Raw genomic sequence first — 17,238 nt, 5'->3', positions numbered from 1 at the left:
TTGTTTACATCAAACTTTAACTAAAAACAAGAAGCTACTATAGCAGGAAACAATATTTACCATTTTCTACAGAAAGCATTTTAGAAAAATAGTTTGGGCCATTATTATTTATTTATTCTATTTGAAGTTTCCGGGGCTGCCAAGAAGGTTTTTTAAGATACAAAAAAACAAAAGTAGGGAAAAAGTGGAAAAGTCAAAGGCCATATTTCATAGTCAGTTGCTCGCGTGGACAAAAAGTTGGAGGATTTTGACTTTTATAACAATGTAACAAGATTCATCTTCTTTTTTTTAAAACCTTCCTTGGAATAGGACGAGTACAACTGGGAATAGTTAGTGTACGACTGTTTCTGGCCCTTTTGGACTTTGCACACGATCAAGTCCAAAAAGTGAAAATCATCTCGGGCTGGACTCGGAGCAGTTCATCTGGTCGTTTGAACCCTAGAAGGGTTTGGTACGACCCGTCAGAGAACCAAGTCGACTCAACTGCCCTGTGCAGATATCGATTTATTTCTTTTGAGTGTAACTCATGTGATCTGTGAGTGTGAATCAATCAGGAGATTTTAAGGCACTTTCAATTCTGACACACTGCGAGTAATATTTAGTAAAACACAATAGAAAAATAATATTATGGTGTGTTTAAGGACTCCAAAGTGGCTCTTGTTATGAGTGTTACTATTACAAAGTGTGTTTCAAACTCAAGGCTTTCAATCCCGCAGTAAAACAAGATGTGTTTTATAAACTTTACTGTTCTATTGAAGTCTATTCTACTGTCAACACATTTGATTGAAGAATTTAAATGACAGAAAATAAGTGAGTACAAAAGTGACCTGATATCATTTTGTGATCGACGCATAGTTAAAGTCTCTTGCCAGGGGTCACTCATGCTTTTGACAGGGTTTAACCTTCTCAACGTATAGTTTTGTTGGTCGTTCATTTGTTTCTTAAATACCTTCTCAAGAGTGTCTAAAACAGAATTCATTAACCTCCGCTGTGTCTCAAATCGCGCACTTCTCAAAGTGCTTTACAGTATACTGTAAAACAGTGTAGTTCTGTCTCAAATCAAACTCTGCTGCTACACACTTACAGGAAATGACTCGACAGCTTCTTCTTCTACGACCTTTTAACACTGATTGTAACCAGTCGTTGAAACACTATCATCGACGCTTGACACACCTTTTCTCCAATAGAAACAAGTTATTATAAGTTGTGTTTCATGGTGTTATTACTGTTGTTATTGTGTTGTTTTTTGGTCAAATGTGTGTTTTCTCGAAACACTTATGTCGTTCAGCGACGTAGCTCTGGAGGTAGCATCATCTACGTCACTAAGATGGCGGCCGTTGAGGGTGGAAAGTGTCCATCGATCCACACTCAATCTTCTGGCCGCTCGAGTGTGCCAATTGAGCGCACTACATTTTCGCACACTGCTCAGTGTGAACACACTTGTGTGCGATTGTGCGATTAGGGACACACAGATGGTTTATCATAAAAAAAATATGGTTTCAAAACAATCTCAATCTCAAGTCCACGCGACACGTAATAAATCGGTGTCAAGATTGTTTTACGTTGAAATTTAATGAACCATTATAGCAGCAAAACTCATTTCCCTCCTTTCTTTCTTCCTCCGTCTTGATTTCCTGGCGCGGCGCCGTGAGTGTGACCCACGTGGCGGGTTCATCCCTCATTCATTTGAACGTCTCTGTGTTTAGATCGGGTCCTGGCGAAGTCACTCGGAGCCACTAATGAATCCGCAGCCGTCATTAACATGCAAATAGAGCCATTAAAAAAACATGGACTCGAGCAGGTTTATAATAAACCGCTCGCTATTTATCAGCAGCTCCATGATTAAAAAAAAAAAGAAAAAGTGGACGATAATCACGAGATGAGCTGCTGAAGAACGTGTGGAAGCGACGCCACTCAACGTCTGGAAAAAAAGGAAGATGGCGTCTCAACTTGTCAACGCTCCCGTGTCCCTTCCTTCCATCTGTCGCCTCTAATAAGACCCGAACCCTCTGGTGTATCCGTCGCACCTCCGTCGACAGCGATATTATCCCATGAACTCCTCTAATCTCGCACCAATCAGAGCTCGCGCCGCGTAAATCCGTCGCCGAGGAAACGTCTCCACTTCGCGCCGACACTTTTATTGTCTGGAAATCTCTTGTCGCGTTAACCATGGTGTGACTTTTCTTCCTCTCGTTGATAGATGGAAGTCAGCCCTCCCTCGCTCAGCCGTCGCTGACCCTGCAGAGTTTTCCTTACGGAGGCCGTGAGTCCGTGGAGCTCTCGTACCAGAGCGGTGAGTCAGCGACTTCTTGGCCCCGCAGGAGGTTGTTATTTTACTAGTTAAAGGCTTATAGTAGATTTACACACAACCTTTACACACAGAATCAAATGTGCCAACAAAAAAAAAAAGTTTGCGTTGTTGGAAGTTTTTCTATCATTAATGATCCATAATGTCAGTTTCTTATCTTATCTTAACCATTGACGAATGTTAAGGTCAACATGAACATTAATCTAGTTAAGTCAACCATTGTTTTTCATTTACAACTAATGCTTATCGGTTACAAACCAATTATCGACAATTTTCAAATTTCTACAATGAATTTTTCTCAACCCCCACTATCAGCCCCCAGTTAGTTTGCATTACCTTGATCACTTGGTGAGGGGCGAGTCTGAAGAAGGAGAGTCAGACTTTTCTTTTCTTAGGTTAGGAATTTCACTTGAAGCTATGAACTTAAAACAAGGAACAAAAACGTTCTGGTTTAAAGTCACACGTTTTACTTGCAGTTGAGAAACGATGCAGAACATCTTAGATGGCGTTCAGTGTTTTATCTGAAGCACTGTTAGTTCGCTGTTATATCTCACTACAAAGGTTTTACGTCAATTAATTTACTCCAAAAGTTTCTACCAAAAACAATTAAAGGTAACTATCAAGTGGTGAGTCCCAAGTCACGCGCTTCTGCTCTTACGCTTAATATAAAAGTACACAAGTGCGTTCACACTGAGCAGTGTGCGAAAATTGAGTGTGCTCAATTGGCACATTCAAACAGCCAGAAAATTGAGTGTGGATCGATGGACACTTTCCACCCTCAACGGCTCCATCTTAGGGACGTAGATGATGCTACGTTCAGAGCTACGTCGCTAAACAGCGAAAATGTCTCCTGAAAACACCAATTTTACCACAAAACAACACAACAACAATAATAATAACACAAAAAAACACAACTTAATAACTTGTTTCAATTGGTGAAAAGTGCTGTCGGCGATAGAGTTTCAACGACTGGTTACAATCAGTGTTAAAAAGTAGTAGAAGAAGAAGCTGTCGAGTCATTTACAGTAAGTATGTAGCAGCAGAGTTTGATTTGAGACAGTACTGTGCTGTGTCTCAAAGCTCTCTAACCAGTGCACTTCTCTTAGTGCACTGGTTAGTATCATCAGGATAGTGTACATACTAACTAGTAACTAATCCTCCACAGATAGTATGTCTCAAATCAAACTCTGCTGCTACACACTAACAGGAAATGACGCGACAGCTTCTTCTTCTACTACTATTTAACGATGGTTTCAACCAGCTGTAGGAACACTATCGCCACCTGCTGGCAGAACGTTTGGTTTGGATCAAGAAATATGAGAAACCAAAAAAATGACATTAAAAACTTACATCGGTATAAAGAATATTAATCGAGGGGGTGTCGCTCTCAACGTTTTGAGTGTCAGTGACGTAGCTTCCGTTTACAATGTCAACTGACTAAGATGGAGCTGTTTAGTGTAGAAGTTTTGTGTGCGTTTTAGTGACAATGTAGTGTGTACATTTCACATACTAAGACTTGAAACACTTATGCACTAAAAATACTACGTTTAAGTACGTAAGTATGTGATTTGAGACACAGCTCTACTCTGTCCAAATTTAAGCACTGAGCAAGTAAATGTCTTAAAGTGTACTGTAAAGCAGTGCACTTAAGAGTGCGTGATTTGAGACACAGCAGTTTGTAAACCCACATTCCTTCCCCACACATAAGGAACAGAACCAGTGAGAGAATAAAATAAACATGTTTAAGTAAATATGCTAAACGTACTTCATCTTCCCATCCCTTCCTGTCACACGATCATGGCGTCCACCTCAGTTCCACCTGCACATGTAGTTGTTAGCGCCGTATGTTTGAGCTCATGAACGGCATCAGTGAACCTGACCCGTCGCCCCCTGCAGGTCAGTTCCAGGCCGGTCAGTTCCAGCCGGCCATCAGGGTCGCAGACCTGCTGCAGCACATCACGCAGATGAAGTGCGGACAAGGTTACGGCTTCAAGGAGGAGTACGAGGTGAGTCCACGCCGTCCACCGGGGTTTCCATCTTAACAAGCGGCTGCGAGGAGGGAGGTCAGAGGTCAGCCGCTCGTCCAGGCAGATAATAGCCACAACAGAACCTACCTTTAACCCCCTCGGTTCACAAACACTGTAGTTGTTGAGACAATAGTTTCACCGAGAAATGATCAGAACCGCGTTTAGAAAACCTTCATCTTTTCTCATTAGGAAAACCACACGACTCGTGTCGTCTGGAAAAAAACGTTGTTTATTCTGATCCTTGACGTTTTTGTTCGAGACTCTGAAGTCGTTTGTTCTGCTGGTGAGTCTGTGGACGCCAGAGACAGATTTCTCCTTGAATTGCTTCAGGTTGGTGGACCTGTTACCGACTGGTTTGTGATTTTTGATCATGTAAATGGTGAGGAACAGAACCTTCAGAGCGACTCGCGGGTCGTTCCTCCACAGCTGCCTCCCTTCGTGTCCGAGTCGCTCCACACATCTTTCAAAGAATGGATTTTAGAGACTAAAAATATCAATAGAAAAAAAAAAAAAAGTCAATGTTCAATGTCAGTGAAATACAAATACTTTTCAACTATTATTTCTGCAAAGATTATAATTAATAACCACAGCGGTGAATTCCAACCTGCAACACGTGGACGTGACAGATTTAATCACTCAAAACCCTCGTAGGAGCCAAGGTCTGACACGAGGACATTTTGATACAATTTGTTTTTTGTTAAAGTTTATGTTAACTTTCTTTACACCCAATAGCATAAACGAGATTCATTTTAAAATGTTAACATTTGTATTTTTTGATAGTTTTTTCACTTGTATCTGAGCTCCAGTCGTTACATTAAAATGAGCAAATGTTTTTGTCAATAACACAAAAAAGAACAGATTACTTTGAAAATAACCAACATGAGTAGAAACTTTAAAATGATTTGGAGTGAACTCTAAGGTCACTTTCAGGACATTTTAAACTGAATAAAATACTCAAATACTCTTCTATCGGTGCTTCCTACAGTCAAGTGACATTTATCACCACATGACGTTCATTTCTGTGTAGTTGAACTTTGATGGAAAGAAATGTTCGGTTAAATAAAACAAGCTTTTCTTTCTAACATGAGCTTGAGGATATTTTTCATGACAGGAGAATCATTTGTCAAGGTCATATGGTTCCCCTGTATTGTCTATGGTTTAAAAAATAGATCATTTAAATTGTTTTTCGCAGAAAATTGGTGAAGGCAAAAACTGAGAAATTGTGACATTACGCAAAACTATCCTGGCAATAGGGGGCGCCAGAAACACTCCTTTAAATCCTACTGATATGGACTTTTTGTATGTTTCTTTAAGTGAATGCTTTAAAGTGAAGTTTGTTGTCAATGTGTAAAACACACACACACACACACACACACACACACACACACACACACACACACACACACACACACACACACATATATATATATATATATTATAAATATATACTTTCTTGGTGGTTGAGTGGAATGAGCCAGTAAGAAAGATCTGATATGTTTTTTTTTACTTAAAAAAAAAGTACTCAATCAGTCACAATCAGCGAGTTTTGTTGTTTACAAGTTTTCAAGGAAATATAATCAGCGATTTCGCTGGACTTCCTGGTGGAACAGTAGGTCCTGCGGTGCAGAATCAGAGGCGCTTGACCACTTCATCAAGTTTTGAAAGTGTGTTTTCCCGTGATTGCCTCAGAGCTCGAACACATTCAAATAGCTGATCACCGCTTTTCAGCGAGGCTAATCATGTTTACACACACACACACACACACACACGCACATGAACACACACTTGTCTCGCGACCTTCTCAAGGTCGGGTCAGTTAAAGACTTTTCTTCCACCTAGAAGTCAAGTGAATTGATTCTGCTTCAACATAGAGCGTCTGCTGCATGTTTAATACATGAATCTGTACGGTGGCCTTGAGTGTCCAGAAAGGCGTCTTCAAATAAAATGTATTTGTATTATTGTTATTTAAATTCACCGCCTTCTTCCTCTGGTTAGTGAAGCTACAACTTTACTCTGAGTGTCTTCATCTCTGCAGTGTTTCCTCACAAACGAAGATCAACCACAAAAACACGGTAGAAAAACAACAAAAAAAGGTTAATTAACAGTGTTTTGAGCTTCAGTTAAACCTACGCGTGACACAAACAAACGTCCTCCTATAGAAGCTTCCTGTCCATCATCCATCCTTCTTCTATGTATGCAACACAAGTGACGTGTTAACTACACAAACACACACACACACACACACACACACAGAGCCATATGCCACTTAAAAAGAATCAATTTTCCGCTTAACTGAGCGATAACTTTGCTTGTCGGTCTAGCCGTCACACAGCATTTGTGTGTGTACGTGTGTGTGTATCTGTGTGTGGGTGTGTGTGTACGTGTGTGCGCGTGTGTGTGCGTGTGTGTGTGTTTAAATGGGTCATATCAGTGAAAGTAAAGCTGTGCCTGAGCCCTTTAATGGACTAAAAAAAAAAGAGTGTTTACTTGTCACCGTAGGCGTTGTGTGTGTGTTTTGTGTGTGTGTGTGTTTTGTGTGTGCGTCTAAGGCTTCCGACAGACTTGTGTAATTGTTCTGGTACTGTTTGGCGAACATGTGTCAACCTGCGAGACCAAGAGATTTTCAATGAATATATATATATATATATATATATATATATATATATATATATATATATATATATATATATATATATATATATATATATATATATATATATTATTTCAAATAAGTAATATGTAATATTTTGACATTATTCAAATATATTCATGTTAGTTTAATTTTCAACAGTCACGACTCCTTAAGTACAACATTCCTGCTATTATTTCAACAACAACATGTATTTTCACTTCCCCGGCGATCAGTACGGACAGTAGTACTGCAGTATCGAATGGTTCTTTTTGAGGTTTTAGAAACTAAAACAAAATCGTTTCTATCGTTTTATAAGAAAATGTTTCCATGAAGGGAAAACTAAGAATATTATTTAATGTTATGGTATTTCTTTGTTTGTTTTAATAAATAATGTTAAAGTAATTATAATAACAACTATAATACACTCCAAGTATTATTATTAAAGTAAACCATGACATTTTAAAATGTAATTTCACTGCCGACCGATCGGTACTTAAGTATTTAAAGTGTAATTTTGAGGTTCAAGAAACTGACGCAACGATGAAGTTTTGATAAGAAAATGTTTTCACAGAAAAATGGTTAAAGCGAAACTTTATGACTGATGGTTACAAAATGCAATAACTATTCTAAACGCTAGGGGGAGCCATAAACATTTCTTAAAGTCCTACTGTTTGGGACTTTTAATGTATTTATTTAGTTATTTTTAGTTGAGTGCTTTTAAAGTAATAATAAGAATAAGAATATAAATTAGAATATATTTAAACTATTATTAATAATATCCAGGAAGTATTTGTTTTGAACATATTTCAACGACACATGATTATTTAAGAAAGAAAACGAACCGTTCAGGATCAGTCGACTCGTAGTTAATTGAGGCTTTAATAGAAAAATAGAAAATTGCTTTTCAGACGCGAAAATGTTTACACGGGAGAAAAATCACAAACACAAGTTGATTTATGAAAACAATAAGTGTCGTGAATATTAATGAGCGCTGTCTAAATAAATGATTAATGGTTGTTGGGTTTTTTTTTCAAAAGGTTTTGTCGCAGCCTTCGTGTAACAAATGTTTTTTTTGTTCGACACAACTTTTCAAATATTCATGCGACGCGTGTGCGGAGGCTGCGGGCGCCGCGGCATCACGCGTGTTCGCCGCTCTGACATGTGTACACGTGTGTGCAGGCGCTGGCCGAGGGACAGACGGCACCCTGGGAAACCGCCAAGAAGGACGAGAACCGCAACAAGAACCGCTACGGAAACATCATCGCTTGTGAGTAGAGAGAGAAGCTGCCGTTTGTGTCGTGAGAAGCTGGTTTGGTGTCTTTCGCTCGCGGTGTTCGGGTTCAGGAGGTCCTCGTAGTCGTACTCGCAACCGTCCTCGGAGCTCCTGGATCAAGCGGCTCATGTGCCTGGTGTTGCTGGACCAGAACTTTCCCTTTGATTTTGAAACACAAATCCAGACTCTGACGTTCAGCAGCTGCTGCCGTTTGATTGTTAAACGAGTCTCAGCTTCATGTGAATTCATCAGTAAAACCAGAAACTGTTTGACTTTTAGATTCAATTAAAGCACTTTTCAGATCAGAGGTTTTCAAACTCAGTCACACGAGGGTCGAAGCTTTTTAGCAAACAGAGTCGGGGGTGAGAGAGAAATGGTTATTTAGCAAACAGGAATGATTTTAATATTGTCTTTTCATTATTTTAATCTCAATTAATCTTTATCGTCAGCTTCATAAAACAAATGTATTTTCTTCTTCATCCATTTTCAAATCAAATCACTTTGATTGTCATTTGTTTATAAATACAACAGACTTTTAATTTGACATCCAGGAGCATTTTTACTAATAAAAACTAAAGTGTGTGTGTGCGTGTGTGTGTTAAAGTGTGTATGTGTGTGTGTTGTTGTGATGTGTGACTCTATTGTATCATCAGTGTGTGTGTTGTTGTGATGTGTGGCTCTATTGTATCATCAGTGTGTGTGTTGTTGTGATGTGTGACTCTATTGTATCATCAGTGTGTGTGTGTTGTTGTGATGTGTGACTCTATTGTATCATCAGTGTGTGTGTGTTGTTGTGATGTGTGACTCTATTGTATCATCAGTGTGTGTGTGTTGTTGTGATGTGTGACTCTATTGTATCATCAGTGTGTGTGTGTTGTTGTGATGTGTGGCTCTATTGTATCATCAGTGTGTGTGTTGTTGTGATGTGTGACTCTATTGTATCATCAGTGTGTGTGTGTTTTTGTGATGTGTGACTCTATTGTATCATCAGTGTGTTGTTATGCTGTGTGACTCTATTGTATCATCAGTGTGTTGTTATGATGTGTGACTCTATTGTATCATCAGTGTGTGTGTGTGTTGTTGTGATGTGTGACTCTATTGTATCATCAGTGTGTGTTTTGTTGTGATGTGTGACTATATTGTATCATCAGTGTGTGTGTTGTTGTGATGTGTGACTCTATTGTATCATCAGTGTGTGTTGTTGTGATGTGTGACTCTATTGTATCATCAGTGCGTGTGTGTTGTTGTGATGTGTGACTCTATTGTATCATCAGTGTGTGTTTTGTTGTGATGTGTGACTCTATTGTATCATCAGTGTGTGTGTTGTTGTGATGTGTGACTCTATTGTGTCATCAGTGTGTGTTGTTGTGATGTGTGACTCTATTGTATCATCAGTGTGTGTGTGTTGTTGTGATGTGTGACTCTATTGTATCATGTGTGTGTTTGTACAAAACTCTCTTTTCATTGAAATATTGACATTAGAAAATGAGCTTTAGCTCCGCCCACTGAAAGCACTTTGTTTTTCTGGACATGAAATCTTGTTGACCATAATCACACCCACTCTGCTGTGATTGGTCAACCATGGAGGTTTGTCAATCCGGGAAGTCTCCACCTCCAAGGGACTCGTTGTATAAACAAAGCGTGATTACAACTGGAGGAGAAGTGAAGCCATTATTACATCATAATGGACTCTCGTAACCTCTCGTTCGTCCAGATTTCAGAGCAACTTTATAAAGTAATAAAGTGTAAAACATGGTCATGATGAGAAGTTACTGCGTCTTGAAGAACATTCACTACATGTCAGTTGAAGTTTCACATGAATTGACATTTTAACACATCTATCACTGATATTCCATTTATATATCTTACGTGTGTTACGTATGTATAAAAAGCACCACAAACTAATAATTCCCCCAAATTCTCTTTACACACCACTGTAGCACTGGGTTGATGTGGCTATTACAAAGACACTGTTTTTTTAAGTGATATCACAGATAGAAGATAACATCACCCCAGCAGGAGCCGAGGTCTTAGGCAGACAAACTCTCTCAGTTTTCGTTCTTTCTTACTTGCTTCAGTCCTACTGGCGTGAAACTTATCTTCATTTATTCCAGAAGATTAAAATTCTTAAAATTAAACCAAACTCTCTCACAGAGAAAACATCTAGAAACGAGCGTCGGTTCCTCTCAGGACGGAGGTTCAGATGTGGAGGCTCCGACCCGAAGCTCTGGAAGGAAACATCGCTGAGATAAATAGCCTGTCAGACGCAGGAATTATGATGAATTCACTATTAGTAAAAACACTTAATTACAAGGACCACATAATGGAAACTGTCCATCTTCGCCTGCTGTGATCACGTCGAGACACGTTTCCCTGAGAAAATGTTTCATAAGTTCACCCTCGGGGGGCGAACCAGTGACCCCCTGTTAATAGAAGGAAATGAAATGATATAAAAGCCGAAGCCTGCAGAGTCATTTTAATCAGCCACGGTAGATATTAATATATATATATATATATATATATATATTTACTGAAATAACTGTGTAATATTTACTCGTATAGTTGATCCTGTAGTTTTAATCTTCAGACATATTGTTGTTAGAGGTTAGAGGTCAAAGAATCAACAGGTGTTTCTGTGTAATAAAGTATAATTATAGATTAATTACATAATAACTATAAATAGTTTATTTTTTCTTGTGTATAAGCTGCTTCTTACGATGTGGTAGTAATGTTTAACGTAACGCATTCAACTGAAAATAGCTGTTTAATCAAATGATCTGTGAATTTCTCTGCTTGAGACCTTGGCTCCTGCAAGGGTTTCATTCACGTCATCTGCTGTACGTCTTTGTAATGGCGACAACTGGAGGCGTTGCTGTCCAGAGTTTAATCATTTTGATCCGTGATTAATTAATCGAATTAATCTATAATTAATCTGAACTTCAAACTCCTGGAAAAAAACATCCGGTTTAGTTTATTTTGTTTGAATTAATACTGTTGTCCGATCAAAAAATTGTATTTTATAAAGTGATGAATTGCTTTGTTAAAAATTAAATGAATTTCATAAAAAAAAAAAAGATCACAATAATTAATTAATCACAATTAATCACTTAATTTTAACTCATTTAAAATTAAAAAATGAGAGAAAAAAATAATTTTCACTAGCTCTACAGTAGTTTGATGTTTGATTGTATCCCAGCTACACGGGTGGGAGGTGGGTACACAAAAACACACACAAACACACACAGGAAGTGTAAAACCCGTGTAAGTTTATCGCAGTTAAATGTCCCGTCGCATCCAGGCCGAGGTCAAGGGTCGCACACTGAAGCTCTTCAGCCCCGGTTGCTACCCAGCGAGCTCACCAGCCGCGTGATGTCGTGAACACACTTGTTCGCACACTTCCATCATCGCGCTCTCGCCTGGACTCGCTCTGGAAAATGATTGCAGTTGAAGTGAGAACACACTCGTCCTCCGGCCATCTGTCCAAGACAAACAGTCGCCGCCATGTTTGAAATCCCTTCAGCGCGCGAGTAAATGTTAATCTAACGCCTCCTGTCGTCTCTCGTCCTCGCGTCGCAACAACTTCTTCTTCTTCTGCTGTGACTTTCACCACAATAACCTTTTACAGCATCGACGTCCTGCTCCTTCAACACACACACAAAAATAAACATGTTTATTCAAAAATAAGTGAAATACCAGGGATTTTACAAGATACATGAGGGTGAAAAATATTTTAAATCAAAAACACAACATTTTTATTGTCACTGGACTTGAAAGATTTCTAAAGATTTAGAAACATTACCTGGAAGTTGATAAAAGAGATAAAAGAAGATAAAAAATGTCTTGAAACTTTTTATTGATTTAACATGATTCATATTTGAACTACAGATCTCTGAGTCACTTAAAAACTTTTCTCGAATGAGACAAAAAAGATTTCCGGGATAATAAGGGAATCGTTGCTCAACACTGTTCTCAGCCTTTTGTGCCTTTTGTGCCTTTTGTACGAGTTCGTACGAAAATTAAGAATCAAGTCTATAAACTCAAAGGTCAACTAACGTGAAACTCTGGTGTCATGAAGTAAATGTTCTTCAAGACGCAGTAACTTCTCATCATGTCCATGTTTTACACTTTATTACTTTATAAAGTTGCTCTGAAATCTGGACGAACGAGAGGTTACGAGAGTCCATTATGATGTAATAATGGCTTCACTCCTCCTCCAGCTGTAATCACGCCCCGCTTTGTTTATACGATGAGTCCCTTGGAGGTGGAGACCATTGATGACGCGTGGTGACAAACCTCCATACTTGAGCAATCACAGCAGGGTGGGTGTGGTTATGGTCAACAAGATTTCATCTCCAGAAGAACAAAGTGTTTCCAGTGGGCGGAGCTTAAGATCATTTTCTAATGTCAACATTTCAATGAAAAGAGTTTTGGACAAACACACACTGATGATACAATAGAGTCACACATCACAACAACACACACACTGATGATATAATAGAGTCACACATCAATAACACACACTCACTGATGATACAATAGAGTCACACATCACAACAACACACACACACTGATGATACAATAGAGTCACACATCACAACAACACACACACACTGATGATACAATAGAGTCACACATCACAACAACACACACTCACTGATGATACTATAGAGTCACACATCACAACAACACACACACACTGATGATACAATAGTCACACATCACAACAACACACACACACTGATGATACAATATAGTCACACATCACAACAACACACACACTGATGATACAATAGAGTCACACATCACAACAACACACACACACTGATGATACAATAGAGTCACACATCACAACAACACACACTCACTGATGATACAATGGAGTCACACATCACAACAACACACACACACTGATGACACAATAGAGTCACACATCACAACAACACACACACTGATGATACAATAGAGTCACACATCACAACAACACACACACACTGATGATACAATAGAGTCACACATCACAACAACACACACTCACTGATGATACAATAGAGTCACACATCACAACAACACACACACTGATGATACAATAGAGTCACACATCACAACAACACACACTCACTGATGATACAATATAGTCACACATCACAACAACACACACACACTGATGATACAATAGAGTCACACATCACAACAACACACACACACTGATGATACAATAGAGTCACACATCACAACAACACACAAACACTGATGATACAATAGAGTCACACATCACAACAACACACACACACTGATGATACAATAGAGTCACACATCTCAACAGCACACACACTGATGATACAATAGAGTCACACATCACAACAGCACACACACTGATGATACAATAGAGTCACACATCACAACAACACACAAACACTGATGATACAATAGAGTCACACATCACAACAACACACAAACACTGATGATACAATAGAGTCACACATCACAACAACACACACACACTGATGATACAATAGAGTCACACATCTCAACAGCACACACACTGATGATACAATAGAGTCACACATCACAACAACACACACACACTGATGATACAATAGAGTCACACATCACAACAACACACACACACTGATGATACAATAGAGTCACACATCTCAACAGCACACACACTGATGATACAATAGAGTCACACATCTCAACAGCACACACACTGATGATACAATAGAGTCACACATCACAACAGCACACACACACACACACTTAAGTTCAACTTTAATCATACAAGTGGCCAAAATATTTAAACAATGTAAATGATGGCGTGTAGAAAAGGTATCAGATGTTCTCTCACAGGACGTTTGACTCTAAGGATGTTTTATTTCATTTTTTAGGCTCAATTTATCTAAATCATCTTGTTTATTATCATTTCCTAAGTATTTGTTTTATTTCGACAAAGGTTTTACTGTTATTGAAACTCTCTGTATTATCAATAATCTTACATCTTGAACAGTTAAACATCTTAAAATGTTCCTAAATAAACATTAATAACAATAATATCAATAATAATAAATGCTCTCAGTCAATAGAGTTGCTAAAACCCACATGTGAGTCTCAGTTGCTGTGAAAACCTTTCTGAAAACCCAGGATTGTGAAAACGAGGATAAACATGGGATTTTAAGTCAAATAAATATTTTAAAAGCATCTATTTACACTTGATGTCGCTGCTGTCGTCTAAACGGAAAGATGCTAAAAGTTTCTTCAGCTGATTTCTTCTGAGAGTTTCCAGTTGGAGGTGAAACACAGTCGTTCCCTCATTACCAGCGTCTGCGTCTCTCGGCTGATAAAACCTCACATATGGTCATTTATTATTCAACAGAAGTTCCAAAATAGACCCGTTTATTGGCAAACATTTACATACAGTATCCGTGTGCGTCTGTGGACGTGTGAGTCAATAGAGTTGATTTTATGTGCATTAGTTAGAATGTTTTATATCCTCCATCATTCCTCGCCTCAACCCGTCGCTAATGCCTTCATGAACTTATTACCGTATTTTAGGGACTATAAGTCGCAGTTTTTTTCATATATTGTCCGGGGATGTGACTTCTACTCTGGAGCGACTTATGTGTGAAATTATTAACACATTATTAGTGGTATATCATTTCACATGTTATTTCCACACTAAACCGCCAGAGGGCGCTCTAGGCCTGTGTTGATCATTTCCACGTAGAAGAAGAAGCATCTTCTACCTCCGGAGTTAGTTAGTTGTTTAAAAGTGACACGAGGATGAAGAGTTATTTGGAGTTACACGGATGGTTTGGTAAACTTGTTAGTTATTGATGCTATAGTTCTCTGAATAACTCTTCATATGTTATGTTAACATACCAGGTTCTCACTTCATGTAACGTAACATTATTCTGTTGTTGCCTCTAGTTTTATTTTAAATTGTCTTTCAAGATCACATGTCTGTTCTTGGATTTTATCAAAGAAATTTCCCCCAAAAATGCGACTTATACTCCAGTGCGACTTATATATGTTTTTACTTCTTTATTATGCATTTTATGGCTGGAGCGACTCGTGCTCCGGAGACACTTATAGTCCAGAAAATACAGTAATGTGTTATTCCGTCGCTTTTCCTTCCTTTGTGTAAAGTTTCATTTACTTGCTGTCGATCTGCAAGATCATCGGAAATATGTTTTTTAACTTTTTCTACTCTCATAACAAACTAAAATGAATCGATTCTTCCTCTCGCGCCTTCATTTCTGTTCTTTTATTTGACGCTGAAACGCATCAGAACTAGATCTTGAGCTCGGACACAAACCTCCGAGGAATTTTCAGGATTTCTTTTTCGCCACATTATTCCGTTCTTCCCAGGAGACGCGAGCGAGGCTGAGGAACATGTTCTCTTGTCAGTCGGATCCCACTCTCTTCAAATCAAGGAGGGTTCGGTCGTCTCACCGTGACCTGCAGCTGTCACTGGAGGAGGTCAGGAGTAAAAACCGCTGGAAAATATTCCAGTGAAAAAACGGCTGATCTCGGTGATGAACCGACACAAAAACTAACAAAAGCAATCGCTTGTTTTAAAGGTCAAAGAGATCATTGGCGAGTTAAGAATGTCCGCATGCAGGGAAATCAATCTTATCTAGTGATGTGTATTATTCATATTTTTTCAAGTGATTTTCTTTATTAAAGCGTCAACACAAAACATTGTTATTTCAAGTCACATTTAATTAATTTTTAACAATGAAATTCATGTAGTAAAAGTATACAGACGCTCTTTACGACACACTTTATATTCCAACGCTAGGGGGAGCCAGAAACACTATTAAAATCCTACGGATTGGGCCTTTAATTTGAAAAATGTATGATTAAAGTAAAAAAAGTAGGAATGTATTGAGTTTTGGCCTTAAATAGAAGGCATACAAAGAAGGTGTGTTAACTTAATCACACAAAATGTTTTCAGGGAAGTCGAGAACCAAATATTTGCTTATCTTTGTGTAACAGGAAGTCTCTAAAAAAGTCTCAAAATATAGTCTTTTCGTTATTGGAGCCTCAGGCTTGAGTCTTGATTGGCTTTATGTTTGTTGTCCTTCATCGAACAAATATATTTGTTAAAATATCAGTTTTATGTTGGAACCATTTAGTGGATGTACTGTGATTTGAGCCAAGATGCTGCCGAGCGTTGAGCTCGACGTATACGATGAAATACAACGTTAAAAAAAAATAATGCAACTTGACTCATGATGAGATGAGAACGCTTCGAAGATATAGAAATAAACAGTCGGTTTAAACGTTAACGTTAAGAAGCATATATAGCTGAATAGTTAACTTATATTTGCACCAAAAGAAAACTATTTTTGTGTCTTAAATGTCCAATAAATAAAGAGTGACATACCTGCTCCAGCCTCTGAAACAAGTCGCACAACATTCCTGTCCACGTCACACAAAAGCAGCTGAAAAATGTTTTATTTCTGCGACTTACATCCAACGGTGAGGAGAGAAACGAGGGGTTTGTGTCGTGAAAACCTGTTTGTTTGTGTCGCTCGCCAGACAATTAGCGAGCGCGTCGCACCGAAATGTAAATGTACAACATGTCGAGTTGATGAAAGACTCTTTCCTCGTGTGCGTCGCTCGACTCGTCGTCCTGTCTCAGCCTTTCCCGGGCTTTGATTGGCGAGCACGCCTGCCGAGCTGCTCACGAGCGCCGAACGCCAGCGTCTCCTCTGAAGTGTGTTTGACCAAACAACCACAAACATGATCATCTGGTGCACACGCACACGCACACGCACACGCACACGCACACGCTCAGCACACGCACACGCACACGCACACGCCTCAAGGTTTACAGAGAACATGTGTAAACATTTGTCGCTCTTGCGTTTACATTTATAGCCTGTGAGTTAAAACACTGACAGATAAATAGCAGATGATGGGTTTAACAAGAGGTCAAGCTAGGCTAGTTAGCATACATTAGCGGGCAGTACACCATTAACCCTTGTGCTAT

At 38.8% G+C, this 17,238-nt stretch overlaps 1 protein-coding gene across 2 annotated transcripts in view; it reads left to right on the top strand.

Moving 5' to 3' along the window:
- Nucleotides 1-17,238, top strand: part of ptprt (protein tyrosine phosphatase receptor type T) — a 305,407-nt gene that overhangs the window by 247,658 nt on the left and 40,511 nt on the right. For both annotated transcript variants that reach the window (XM_087799988.1, XM_087799990.1), the window contains 3 exons: nucleotides 2,201-2,293; nucleotides 4,205-4,314; nucleotides 8,147-8,234. In XM_087799988.1, coding sequence (XP_087656114.1) covers nucleotides 2,201-2,293; nucleotides 4,205-4,314; nucleotides 8,147-8,234 — 291 coding nt within the window. The remainder of the gene's footprint in view (nucleotides 1-2,200; nucleotides 2,294-4,204; nucleotides 4,315-8,146; nucleotides 8,235-17,238) is intronic.

Source organism: Callionymus lyra, chromosome 10 (assembly GCF_982586985.1).
Source record: "Callionymus lyra chromosome 10, fCalLyr1.hap1.1, whole genome shotgun sequence".
Lineage (NCBI taxonomy): Eukaryota > Metazoa > Chordata > Actinopteri > Syngnathiformes > Callionymidae > Callionymus > Callionymus lyra.
The sequence above is the reverse complement of the archived record's forward strand: the minus strand, read 5'-3'. Positions and strand labels throughout refer to the sequence as shown.